General features: G+C 45.0%; 1 protein-coding gene across 3 annotated transcripts in view; it reads right to left on the reverse strand.

Moving 5' to 3' along the window:
- Positions 1–14,134, reverse strand: part of PRKCE (protein kinase C epsilon) — a 517,974-nt gene that overhangs the window by 154,316 nt on the left and 349,524 nt on the right. For all 3 annotated transcript variants that reach the window (XM_057558401.1, XM_057558400.1, XM_057558402.1), the window contains 4 exons: positions 13,388–13,530; positions 10,885–10,981; positions 7,885–8,084; positions 5,174–5,347 (listed from right to left, as the gene is read on the reverse strand). In XM_057558401.1, coding sequence (XP_057414384.1) covers positions 5,174–5,347; positions 7,885–8,084; positions 10,885–10,981; positions 13,388–13,530 — 614 coding nt within the window. The remainder of the gene's footprint in view (positions 1–5,173; positions 5,348–7,884; positions 8,085–10,884; positions 10,982–13,387; positions 13,531–14,134) is intronic.

Raw genomic sequence — 14,134 nt, forward strand, 5'->3', positions numbered from 1 at the left:
ATTTAGTCAAATATAGTTTTGTAGATTTCTCTAGTTGTTTCAGGTGATTCCAGCATTCCAAAGAGCACACAGCATAGTGGGAACTCCAGTCAAACATACTGGTGTGAATTTGATTGAAATTGAAGTTATTGGCTTAATTTGGGGGGCTTTCTGCCTTTTCTCACAAGCACTGGAGCCATTTCATTTGCTTTTTCCTTCTAGATCCCATGGAGAATGATCAGAGTACAGAAGCCAAGGGCAGGTGGGCTTGGCACAGAAAAGGCCACAGCCTTCTTTAACTGTAACTTGGTCATTCAGTGGGCTGTGGTAACCAGACCTAACTCATGACCTGACGTCACGATTGGCGCCAGTAGGCTTACACAATCATTGCCATTGGTCACCGTACCAGACATGGGACCTCACACACTTCCAAGTCCTGTGAGGCAATCTGCGTAGTGCGTGCCCGGAAGCCATGTGCAATCCCTCAGGAACTTCTCAAAGGAATGCTTCCGTAGGGGCTGTTTCTTCTACATACCGAATAAAGGCCCGTCTAAAAATAATCAAACCTGACAACATTATTGCTGCTCTCTGTGTCATAATCAAACAAGAATGAAAGAAATCTTAATAGGATTGCAAGCAGGTCTTGTGTTCCTTAATCATGTATTAGAGTCTTAGTCAAAACCAGGCTTAACGGTGGCTCAGAAACACTGTCCTTTCTTTTCAGGAAAAGTGAAACTAAAGCTGGACCGAACTATGGCCACTGAACTCGGCTCCCATTCCCACCCAAGTCCTGTCCCAGTCCTCCCCACTCTGCAGAGCCTAGATTGAGCTCTTTCCCCACCTCCAGACTCTAAAGCGCACCCCCTCCTCTGAGTCCTCCCAGCTCGAACACCTCCACCCAGAATGTACCGTCTCAAGGCTGTTTGCTATGGAAGTTAGTATAACTCCCCACCCCCATCCTTTATTTATTTATTTTACATCAAAATTTGACTAGTAGTTTCTTTTCTTTTCTTTTTTTAACATCCTTATTGGAGTATAATTGCTTTACAATGGTGTGTTAGTTTCTGCTGTATAACAAAGTGAATCAGCTATACATATACATACATCCCCATATCTCCTCCCTCTTGCATCGCACCGAGCTGGTCTCCCTATGCCATGCGGCTGCTTCCCACTAACTATCTATTTTACATTTGGTAGTGTATATATGTCCATGCCACTCTCTCACTTCGTCCCAGCTTACCCTTCCCCCTCCCCGTGTCCTCAAGTCCATTCTCTATGTCTGCAACTTTATTCATGTCCTGCCCCTAGGTTTTTCAGAACCATTTTTTTTTTTTTAGATTCCATATATATGTGTTAGCATATGGTATTTGTTTTTCTCTTTCTGACTTACTTCACTCTGTATGACAGACTCTAGGTCCATCCACCTCACTACAAATAACTTAATTTCGTTTCTTTTTATGGCTGAGTAATATTCCATTGTATATATGTGCCACATCTTCTTTATCTATTCATCTGTCAATGGACACTTAGGTTGCTTCCATGTCCTGGCTATTGTAAATAGAGCTGCAATGAACACTGTGGTACATGACTCTTTTGGAATTATGGTTTTCTCAGGGTATATGCCCAGTAGTGGGATTGCTGGGTCGTATGGTAGTTCTGTTTTTAGTTTTTTGAGGAACCTCCATACTGTTCTCCATAGTGGCTGTATCAATTTACATTCCCACCAACAGTGCAAGAGGGTTCCCTTTTCTCCACACCCTCTCCAGCATTTGTTTGTAGATTTTTTGATGATGGCCATTCTGACTGGTGTGAGGTGATACCTCATTGTAGTTTTGATTTGCATTTGTCTAATGATTAGTGATGTTGAGCATCCTTTCATGTGTTTGTTGGCAATCTGTGTATCTTCTTTGGAGAAATGTCTATTTAGGTCTTCTGCCCATTTTTTGGATTGGGTTGTTTGTTTTTTTGATATTGAGCTGCATGAGCTGCTTGTAAATCTTGGAGAGTAATCCTTTGTCAGTTGCTTCGTTTGCAACTATTTTCTCCCATTCTGAGGGTTGTCTTTTCATCTTGTTTATGGTTTCCTTTGCTGTGTAAAAACTTTTAAGCCCCATCCCTTATTGAGTAAACTCTTCCACTTGAGAATCACCTTCCTTTTTGCTGATAACTCCATACCCAGCACCGACCTCAGAGTCAGGTGAACAACAGCTCCTTTTTAAAAACATGATGACTGGTTGCCATAGGAAAAGCCACATTTTCTGATGGTTAAGCTGGGGGGTTACAAGATGATTCCTCATAAGAGTCCTCTCTAGTAAGCAGAGGTCCTTCGGCGAGGTTAAAATATGATTTGCTTTAGAAAAATGAGATGAGCGCACCTCTGTCACGTAAAGTGAGATGCGCCATGTTCTACTGAGCAACGGTGGTCTGGGACTTGCTCCTGCAACCGTCGCTACCTGACACTGGCCTCAGAGAAGAGGTAGCAAACCTCTGAACTTCAGAGGAGAGTCCCTCCTCTCCCCAGCCTCACCCTCTGCCACCCAGATACCGATCTCCATGTCACTTTGGTCACTGTTCTGCCGTAAAGGAAACTCATGGTGTTGTACGATGCCATCTTGTGCTCCAAGAGCAGCCACACAATGAGGACCCTCAGCCTATTCTAATCGCACAGAAGAGAACACTGCTGACGCTGAGGACATCGTTCCTGCTCCCTCACTCATTCACCAAGAGGGCAGGGAAGCAGAGCCTCCGCTCTGGCTCTCCAGGTCCACCACGTACAGGGGGTTCACAGGGTCCCTACAACCGGACTGGATCCCTCCTGGGATGTCAGACCTCTTGGCAACGTGTCCAAAGAAAGCAAGCTCGTGTGGATCCCTGCCTAGGAAACCAGCTCAGTGGGTGAAAGAGATGGCACAGCTGCTAGACGCAGGGGAAGAGGGGGGGCTCTCCCCACAGAGGGGATACAACGTGATGTCAGAGCAAGTCCCCACTGGACTGGGAGTCGCAGAGATGAGACGGTAAGTTCGACTTGGCCAATACCAAGTATCTGTGGGCAAAAGACTTACTTCTCTGAAACGTGACTTTCTCACTGGTGCAAAAAGACTAGAAGAGAGAATTTTTAAAAAATCTTCCAACCCTCCAATTCTGAGAGTGACAACCTACCGGTTGTGAGGCCCTCTGACAGGTACCATGGAAGATAAAGAGATATAGGGTACATTTCTCATTAATCCAGGATCATGCTCATGTGGAGAAAAGAGGAAAGCTGACCTCGTGACTGACCCTCTATTATCACACTGGATTCTGCGCGTGTACACATACACACACATGCACGGACCCACAAATATCAGGCAATACATACTAGATATCCTTGTTTTGGATGTGTGTTAAGTGCTATACTTGTTCAGAAAAGAGATTTCCAGATCTTCAGGAGCTATTTTATATTCTCCTGAGAGATTTCAGAGGGTTAGGAAAAATTTCATTAGATCAGTGTTTGGAACGGGTAGTGACAGTGAGGTAAAGCTTGGGATCACATCATTGGGAAATAGTAGATTAAGTAAAGGTAATATATATATTTTTCCATTGCAGGTCTCCTCAGCAACTTTGACAAGCAAATGTATGTTGAGACACTCTAAGAGAGGTCAAGACTGCAGTGTCCCAAATTATGGGCCACAGAGTCTTTCATTCTTTTTTTTTTCTTTTAACATCTTTATTGGAGTATAATTGCTTTACCATGTTGTTAGTTTCTGCTGTATAACAAAGTGAATCCCCTATACGTATACATATATCCCCATATCTCCTCCCTCTTGTGTCTCCCTCCCACCCTCCCTATCCCACCCCTCTAGGTGGTCACAAAGCACCGAGCTGATCTCCCTGTGCGATGCAGCTGCTTCCCACTAGCTATCTATTTTACATTTGGTAGTGTATATATGTCCATGCCACTCTCTCACTTCGTCCCTTTTATTCTGAAAAGTTTCTCAAGTGAGGAAGGTTCAGAGAACTACCCTGTGGGAAACAGTGTACCAAAGAGACTGTAAATTCCCTGAGGTCGGGGACTGGGCCTTGCTCACCACTGTCTCCCCCCAGCACGTGGCACGACACTGGGCACGTGGAAAGGACTCAATAAAATATAATAAAATAAACATTGGCCAAATGACCAAATGAGTAATTGTTGAATTCCAAGTGGAAAGACTGGCATTCGCAATGAGAGTATGCCAAGGAGCAAGGAATCATCTGTCCAAGGTGGAACCCGTCACTGTCTGGGCTCCAGATGGATGCGGGTAAGCGTTTCAGGTGAGGCTGCCTTTGCCTCCTCAAGGAGCCAAGGGCTACAAATCCTTAAGGCATCCTGAAAGACTTTCACTCATTTTATTCCCCAAAATGGGGTAATAAAAGAGCTTCATGAAGAATGTTGGCATTTCTCTTCTTTACTAAGAATAAGTAACAAATGAGTTAAGGATACTCATCGGTCAGACTCCATAATGTACTTACAGATTATTTTCATTTCTTTACTGCCACCTTCTGGTCCCCAGGCACCTACTTGGTAGTTTTAAAATGCTACCTTACATTTGCGGTTCACGATGGCATCCTATTTTTTTTTTTTTTTTGTCATGCCATATCGCTTGTGGGATCTTAGTTCCCAGACCACAGATCGAACCCAGGCCGGCAGTGAAAGCGTCGAATCCTAACCACTGGACCGCCAGGGAATTCCCCACGATGGCATTTTAAGCACTTGTTCACATCCTTTACCTCATATGACATTATACAGGTTAGATGTGGTTTGGGTAGCCTTTACTCTTTTTTCATTTCATCTGAAGGCCATAAAGAACTTAAGGGATTTGCCTAGTGACAGAAAGTTAGGAGCTGAGAAAGGACTAACCATGCCTGTTGTTTTCTCCAAGGAGCAAACACTGGGGTTAGTCATTCGGCTTTGTCCAGTTACATTTGCAAAGACTTCTATCGCCCTTTCATCCCTTCACAAGCACAACCTTGAACGGAAAATCCCTTGCCCTTAAAAAAGAGAATACTGTTCAAATATACCTTGATCTTTTCAAGGGTAAAATCCATTCCACTTTACAAGGTCTTTGAGAAAAGAATGTAGGGGATCTATGATTGATTTTTTTACCTCACAGTCAAGATACCATAGTGTCCTACAGCACAACCCCAAGATGGAGGTCCACCAGCTTCTTCTGAAACATACCTTGGTCTGGAAGCAGCAATAGAGTTGGGTTAGGTATGGGTGTTTCCGCGCCAAAGCCAAAATCCTCTTCTCTGTCATTGTGCAGTCTACATCATCATCCTGAAGGATGACATCCTTCTTCAGGACCTTCACAGCATATACTTCATCTTTGCCTTTGAGCTCCGCCAACATGACCTGTAATCAACCAAAACCATCCCGTAAGTCTATACTTGTAGGGAATCAAAAGAAACCCAAGTCAACATCAAATGCTTTAAAAACTAACTCCTTTTTTTCTTTAATTTTAAATAGCATAATAGTATTTAAAATGTAAAGACTACCCATCCTAATACAGCTACTACAATTTATTTATTTTTAATCTCTAACAGTGTCCAGGCAAAGAAAAGTTCAATGCACATCTATTAAATAATTACTCATATGTTCATATAATTTGTCATACTTGCAATTAGAGTACAGCAAATAGATTTGTTTTTAACTGAACATTATTTCATAAGCATTTCTCTACATGGTCTCCACCATATCATGGTTGTTGATACTCAATTCAAGTATATCAGTAACAGTTTAACCATTTACCTCATATTAGACACTTGAGTTACATCTAATTATTAAGTATTATATAAATAAACTGCATCAAGCATTTTTATACATATAATTTTTTCTTTCTTTTATACCACAGTTTTAAGATGGAAAGCCTTAGAAGTGGATTATAGAGTTAAATATTTTGCACATTTCCTAACTGACTTTCAAAGAGGATGTGCAATTTAATCTGCCACTAGCAATGTAGAAATGCTTTAGTTTCATGCAAATTTACCAACAGTGGGTGCTTTCACTTAAAAAACATTTTTGCTCATGTCATGGGTGTGAAATGTTACCTCAATGCTGTTTTAATTTGTAATGAAACTAAAAATATTTGTTTTCTAATTATATTTATTTTTTGTGCGAATTATTTGTCAATTTCCTCCGTCTAGTTATCTATTTTCTTACACATCTGTATGACTTTGGTATATAAAGTTACTACCACTTTACTTTTTGCCAATGTTTTTCTAAGACTGTTTTATGATTTTCTGTTATCTTTTTCTATTGAACAGGGTCCCCTATCTTATGTAGTCGAATCTGTCCTTGTTTACCTTTATGGTTTCCTCTATAGCTTTAAAGCTGGGAATGTGATTCCTTCTCTAGAGAGCAAATTAACAGTTCTATTTTCTTAAAGTTTTCCTATCATTTGATATTTTTGCACTCATTTCCCTATAAATGTGACAAGACTTTCTCCCATTAAATAACTCCTAAGTACAGTATTCTAGTAGAGCTAAAGAACAGTAACTCAGAGACTTCACGAGGGTGTTCAGGATGTTACCCTGAAGACCTTTGTCATGACATATAGTACAAACTCTTTAAAACTGGCTCAAACTTTGGCTGCAATTTCTCTGAAGAAGCAACCTAAATACTCTGGAGTCATCAGAGTTCCCATCCTGCTTATACCCTATGGAAAGCTGGAAACTCTGAGCCTGCTTCTTTCCCCTTGAATCTTGCTTAAAATTTAACCAGGTCCTGCTCACATCCCAGAGTTATGCCTCCTCAGAGGACTGGGGTCTGTTTCTTATTTAACCAGTCTCCAAAGAATGTGATTGCTTCAGCTTTTGCCATTTAAGCCAATACCAGTTCCTTTCCTGCCACTGCGATCTCAGGATGAGATGGGGCAGGTGAGATGGGTTAAGAACCGGGTCTCATAGCCTGGGGGTTCCAGAGAGCCACTCCCTTCAGAGAGAAGTGGAGCAGGTCTGCAGCTCAGCCTGCAAAAGTCCAGGACGCGTGAGGGCACGGGACCCCTGGGAGCTCCCAGAGCCAGGCACCTGGGCCCCAGAGCACCGGCGCTCTGCTCTGGGAGGTCCTGGAAAGATGACTCCCATAGACCCCCAGGCATGGCTTTGTGAAGAGCAGGAATAATCAAGGGTCTGAACTGAAGTGTTAACCAGCTTCCTAGGCTCTCTGCCCTTCCATCTTCTTTCTAAAATAAACCGGGATTATTTTTCCATCTCACCCCACCTTCAGAATGCTGGCTGATCACTGCAAATGCTTTAGCGGGCACACTCTGCACCCACGCCCCACATGGCTGTGTCGGGCTCGGGGTGAGCAGGAGAGGGAGAATGGAACCGAGGGCAGTGGCCCCTCATTCAAGACATGAGACAGTTGTGCTCAATCTCTTGCCAGGTGCAGAGGATAAACAAGACATTTAGTCAGGGGCAGAAAAGTCAGTTGAATAACATTATATTTCCAAAGTAATACATGCTAAGATTTCCTTTGAGCCCCAAGTTCACTGAGGGCAGAGATTCTAGAGTTCACTTCCAAAGTCTTCATGATGAATTAAAACCAGAATTTCAGACGGATCTCTGAAGGGAAGAAAGCTATCGTTACTATTATCGATAATGGCATGCCAAGCACACGTAATGCAATTTAAACCGTTCCAAGTGCTTTCTCCCCCACTCTCTCACTTGATTCCTATCCCCATTTGACAAACGAGAAAAACCAAATCCCAGAGAGGTGGAATGACTACACTGAAGTCCCACGGCTAGTTAGCAGCAGAACCCTGGCTCCTGTCTGCTTGGCCTCAGGCCATTTGCACTCAACAAGGAAGGAAAATATAATCAGACTAGGCTGAAATGTTCATCACTTAATCTTGGATCAAACCAGCAGCCCTGCCCCTGCATGTCACAGACCTTGCCGAAGCTGCCTTTGCCCAACACCTTGATGAAGTTGAACTCATCCAGGCCCAAGCGCTTGGCCTGGCCTTGCCGGACTTCACCATTCTCGCCCGGGCTCGCCAGCTGGCCGTCGGTGGATGCTGCTGCCCTGTGCTCCTCCCCTCGGTTGTCAAATGACAAGGCCTTCCGGATGTTGTTTTCAAGTTCTTTTATTTCTAGGGCCAAGGGTGACAAGATACTGCATTAGCGCATACCTCACGAGCCCTTCCCATTAGGATTTAATACTCAGAATTTACCCCCATGAGCTCTCAGCCCTCTTTCTGGTTTTTCATAGCAGCAGACCCAGTGGGGCATCCCTTTACGTGCCTTCATGTGCTCTGCACACTTTCCTTGGCACCTAACGTAGAGCAAGGCCTAGGCATGCAAAGAGGAGGCCGTCCCCGCCAACCAGCTCCTTCAGATCTTCCTTTTACTCTGGGACCAGACCACCTCTCCGAAAGCCCCCTTCAGCCAGTACCCTGTTTATTCCATTATTCTAGGTGTAATGCAGGAATCCTGGCCTTCTCTGGAACCTCGCAGAGTCCCAAAGGCAACAGGTACCCTTCAAGGTTCCTTTGAAAATTAGAACAATGACTAATGGAGAACAATTGTTACAGTAATTATTGGTGAGGTGATTATTTCAATAGCTGGGACTAAGAAGCCTTTACCTTCTAAGGGACTTTATTTGGCCTTGTTGCTGGGTTTATTCTAAACACCCATCTTACACAAGGTTATTTAACAAAATGAGCAATGGGCTTATCATTACCAAAAGAACTGCTTCCCAAGAGTGACATGCTGCAAATTTATCTTGGACGGGACAGGGATTCCTCAGTACAATTTCACAACTATGATACAGCCTTGTGCCCCTCCAGAGTATGTGACCTGAATTACCTGGGGATGATAAGGCTGGATGATCCTTTGACCTTTTCTATTTGAGGAAGCTTTATTGTTAGCTATATATTCACCAAGACGTACACTCCTCTGTGTAGAAATGGGCATCTTAAGCATAACCCATTTTTAAAAGATGCTCGTGAATAACTGGGATCACAGGAGGGGAACACAAACTACTGACCCTTGGGAATCAGAATCACGCATTAGTGACCACATGCTGCTTGACATAAAGACAACTTTGGCTTCTTTTCAGAAGGACTGAGGCCCATGAGAGCTCACTCCAGGAACCTGGAGATCTTCCTTAGATCTGGAGTTTGACTCCTCTGAGATGTGTCGGGACAGGGTAGAGGGGAGGGGTGAAGACAGCTTCCGAGTCTACAGATATGCCCACGCCAATTCTGCAGTTTTCTATCTCTTACTCTTAACTAAGTATAACTTTTGGTCTCAGCACAGAGCTTCTCAGCATAACTTCCAAGGCAAGTTAATAAATGGATTTTGGAAGACAGAACTTGGATGCTTGGGGATATTAAAACTTGAAGACAATGTCTTTCTATGTGTTCTTACAACAGAGGGAAGAGGAATAGCGCCTTATTTCTGCTCTGCAATAATGCCATGTCTTGCTAAGAGGGTTTTCACATCCCTTTGCGCTCACAACACTGCTGGGGAATGCCGTAATTGCACTGACTGGGGCCAAAGAGAGGTCTTGAGGGGCACGGTGTCCTGCCAAGGCTGGACAGCACTCTGGGCAGGGACCAGGCCTAGAAACCCGGGCACCTCATCCCTTACTTGGGGTCTCTTTACCATATGACCCTGTCTCCTTGAAGCTCTCAAAGGAGCTCTCAGCATTAAAAAAGGGAAACATGAAAATACCCACACTGGGCCAGGATAGTACCTGCTTGCTTGGAGGCCCCAGAGTACCGTCAGCTTACTAACAGATGGGTCAAACCTCTTTTGAAATGAAGCAGAGTATAAAGATGCAGAAAGTAAACCAGAGCAGCATGAAGAGGGACTCAGACCAATTATTTTGTGGCCTCAGGACTGGCACACTCCCTTGCAGCTGTTTTATTTACTCCTAGGTAAGAAGGGCTGGGTCACAGTGATGACCCCCAGGGGGGGTTCGATGGCATGGATTCTGAGAATGGGGTCCCTATGCCAGGAGGGGCGCAGTCTCACCCTTACCACTGACTTAGTTCCTGACCTTTGGACAAACCTTTTCAACTCTCTGCCTTCCACTTCCCACCCTGTAACCTGGGGACAGTAAGGGAGCATGGACAAGAGAGTTGGCGTGAGCATAAAATTAGGATAAGGAAGACGAAAGAAAAGGGGCTACAGAACATCAAGGCACTACTGTTATGATTCATTAATGATTGTGAATGTTCTGCCGATGCAAAAATCCCTTCCCAGTGAGATCTGGTTCTGGTCACCAGAGGGGAAGAAGGTCTTAAACGTGTAAGTCCCTCCTCAGCCTCGGCATCCTTGGATGCCTGTAGAATTCAGAAACCTTTGATGACTTTCAGCACCTTCTGACAGGGAAGGAAATGTCCTGAGCTGAGCCCTAGAGGGGAGTCAGTCCTAGAGCTGGCTTCCTCCCCACTGCTTCTCGCAGGCTCTTCGCCAGCTTCACCTTCCTATCCCCACCCATCCCCCGACTCCTGCCCTGTTCTCAGGTTTCGGGTACCATGATGAGAGTCAGGGAGGAAGGAAGTCAGACTCAACTGAGCAGTGCTGACAGGCCTGGGAGCAGACGCTGGGCAGCGGGGTAAGAGAAGGGCTTCTCCCTCTCCTGAACGTGGAACCAGGGAGAGGCAAAAGAAAAGAAAGAACCACAGCACCCCAGCTCTCTCTCTCTCACCCTGCCTGGGGGGGCATTTCAGGCTGGCACAGCCATTTAGTACCTCACCCCCAAGAAAGGCTTGTAGAGGGAAAGCACAGCTAAGGAGTCAGCTGGGAAAGGTCATCTGGAGACGCTCCAGGGCTGCTGGCTGTTTCTGCTCACAAGGCCATTCTTGGATGAAGAGGCCTCGGGCTCCCTCGTCCTTCCAAGGACAGAGCTCAGAGGTAAAGAAGCAGATCTGAGAGTCTCACCTTGGTCACAAGGGGAGGTGGGGGCCGACTTGGATCGATCTTCCTCAGACGGTGAGCTTCCAGAAGCAGGCTGCGGGGACTCAGCACCAGCAATGAGCTAGAGAGAGGGGGAGAAGGAGGGGAGAGAGGGATCAGAAGGGAGCGTGGGGAGTTTCCCTGAGGTCAAAAGCATCAAGAAACGATGCCAGGGGCCCTAGGAGTCCCTGGCGCACAGTAGCAGTTGCTGAATTGACAATTTGAAGGCAGAGACTCAAGGTTTCATTTGCCAGTTAAAGGGAAGAAAACAAGAGATGTCAGTTTGCTTGATTTTTATTCTATCCAAATACAGCTGACCTTTCCAAGCAAAGCCCAACCTTACCCCTTCCATGAAACCTCCTTTGCCTACCCAAGAAACGCAAGTTACCTCATCCAGAGCAACTTGACACTTGCCTCTAACAGCCGCTTGCCATTTATTCATTACCTTGTTCAGCTTTATTTAGTTTGGGGCTCTCTACTCAGGTAGACTGTAGGTTCTTTGAAAGTAAGACCCTATCTAGTATTTGTATTGCCCCTGGTGATTGCACAGAGTGATACACATAACAGAAGCTCAATAAACATCTTCAGGCGTATCGGTATTTGTCGGCAATTGGCAAATTTTAGCAGGACACCCCCAGTGAAGTCTATTTCCTGGCATAGATGCTGGCATATCCACTTTAAGTTCCCATTTAAGTCAGAGGTTTAGACTCAGAGATTGCAAGCCCTTCTGCTCCCTTTTACTCTTGATCTACCTGCTGTGCACACACGTTCTTTCTGGATGATGGACTACTTGCAAGGGGCAATATGAAGGGAACCAAAGCTCTAGCAAGCCTGATGCTCCTGCAAAAAAGCCCTTTAAGCTTCTGGCCAAGGGGACTTGTCTCCCATCCTCTCGTACTAACTTGAGCTACTATTTGGTTCACTTGACTTTTTCCAGCTTTTGCATTAGAAGCATCAAAGCAATAAAAATATCAGGACTGAAGTCCTTTAGTCTTTGACTTTGTTCCTTCCTAAATTTCTCCACGTTGGCTTCTTACCTCCAGGATCTCCCAAATCCAGGACAGATAGACAATGCCTGGCTACTGCCATTATGGCCCATGTAAATACAGGGGAGGGGGCAGGTACTGAGTTTTCTCTGAAATGTTTCATGACAATAAGGATTATGTCTCAGTTTACTTCTAGCAAGAAACCAAACCATGTCTCCTGAACAGGGCTCTCTGTAGAGCTCATAAATGTGTGTGTTCAACACTGTCATCGCAGGGTGTTCGTCTAACCCGCCTCCTCGGTGGGGCCCCAGCATTCTGGGTGCTGACATTCTGCTTGCAACTCCAATGTCTTGGGTCAATAACTGAAGTCCTGTTTCCACCAGTGGGACTGACAGAGCTGAGAAGAGCCCCCAGAAGCACAAAATCTCACAGTTAACCAGAGAAGAGAATGTTTTTTTCTCCAATCCTTAAAAAACTGCTTTGTTTATTGGAAAGGTAAGGAAGAAGCAGTTTAAGAAGATGGAAACAACCCAAACCTTCCCATTCAAGGGAAAAGGCTCCTCTGAGAGGCAGCAGGGAAAAGGCGTGGGCAGCTTCTAAAATGCCCTTCAGAAGGTATTTCAAGGGAAAATTCAGGGACAACATTTAGGAGTCAAGTTGGAGAGGCCCCAGAGTCAGGCTTGTTTTCTAGTAAAAAAAAAAAAAAAAAAAAAAAGCCTGATACTGGGCAACAAGGGCCACCCACCCCCACCAGGATTTCTTGCCCAGTTAACATGGTTCCAATTTTCTCATAACTTAGTCTTTCAGAGAATTCTTACATTTTCTAGGCTAGGAGCCAAGGCTAAGAAGGGCCTTCAAACAAAATGCTACGGATACCTTTAGCTCTATTTACACCTGTGGGCCCTGACTTACCAAAATAACATTTTAGCAAATGGATCTCTTCCTACTGACATTCAGAATGTCACACGGATAGAGACAGGGCTTTGGTCTCCAAAGACAGGCCCAGATGTTTCATGTCGCGGGACACAACAATATTCCTCGGGCAGCCGAGTGCTGGCACTATCACAAATCTTCTTGGCTTGCTCCCTAGAAAAGAATGTGGTCCCAGCCCTTCATCCATTTATCCTCATTACAGTGATCCCAGAGGCAGAGTCTGAGCACTGACATTGCTTTCATGCCAGTCCTGGAGGCAGATCGGTCTATTTCCCTGTCTAGAGTTGAGTCTCTTCTGGAGGGGATTCCAGAGTCCTCATTTTGAAGCTGACGTTCCCCTAAGAAACACCACACTTGAGACTTGCTTAGCTTTTCCCCACCTCTGGAACCGAAGGAGACTGTCATGTTACCTGCCTGACCTTTTCTTTTTTCTTGAAGCACGTGCTGCTTCAAGTCCAGTGTCTCAAACCCAGCAGTCTCAGAACTTCGCTCCAAGTGACACTCGGGAAGCCAACACAGAGATGCTGGCTCACAAAGAGCTCCAGAAACACCACCAAAGAGCCAGTTACCTTTTTCCTCCTCTGGCCACTGTTGGTGATTTTGTCTGGAGTGACGCCCAGGTCGGCCAGCACTTTGGCAATGCCCCTGGCGTCCACGCCACAGTTGGGGGCCACGTTGGTCTCGCAGCGCCGGTGAACGTTCATCTTGCAGACTGTAAGGAAGCACAGAGGAGAGGCTTCCAAATGGTCACAGCCTAAAACATTACCTTATTTTGTGCTGCTTGTAAAAGGAACACATGTTCATTTGTTAGAATTTGGAAAATGGAGAAAGACAAAAAAAGAAAAATGAAAGGTCACCCACCATCCCCTCACACAGAACTAAAATCATCCATCAAACCACCATACGGAGATAACCAGTTTATGGATAAATAAAAATCACATTGAAATTTCCTTTCAGGGAGCAGAACACTGACTGTAGAACTTAATTGGTTTCTCTGAAGAAAGTTCATTTGGATGTTGAACCCAAATGGGTCCCCCGTACTCAGTTCACTCTATTACTCTGCTGAAATGTGGGAATATTCCCGAGAGAGGAATGCCCACAGTACAGCCTATCAAGATGCTCATCTGAAAACAAGGAGACTGAATGAGGTGACCTCCAAGGCCCCTTTCAAATCCAAAATCTGGGCTCAAAGGAACAAAGGCCATGCTTGAATGTCTTTGTTTTGTCCACATCACTTCGTTGTCCTTGGTGTAGGACATCAAAGGCGAAGACGTAAACTGTCTGGGTTTCCAGTCCAGCACGTAAGGAGCTTGGAA

This window comes from Balaenoptera acutorostrata, chromosome 12 (assembly GCF_949987535.1).
Source record: "Balaenoptera acutorostrata chromosome 12, mBalAcu1.1, whole genome shotgun sequence".
NCBI classification, from domain to species: Eukaryota; Metazoa; Chordata; class Mammalia; order Artiodactyla; family Balaenopteridae; genus Balaenoptera; species Balaenoptera acutorostrata.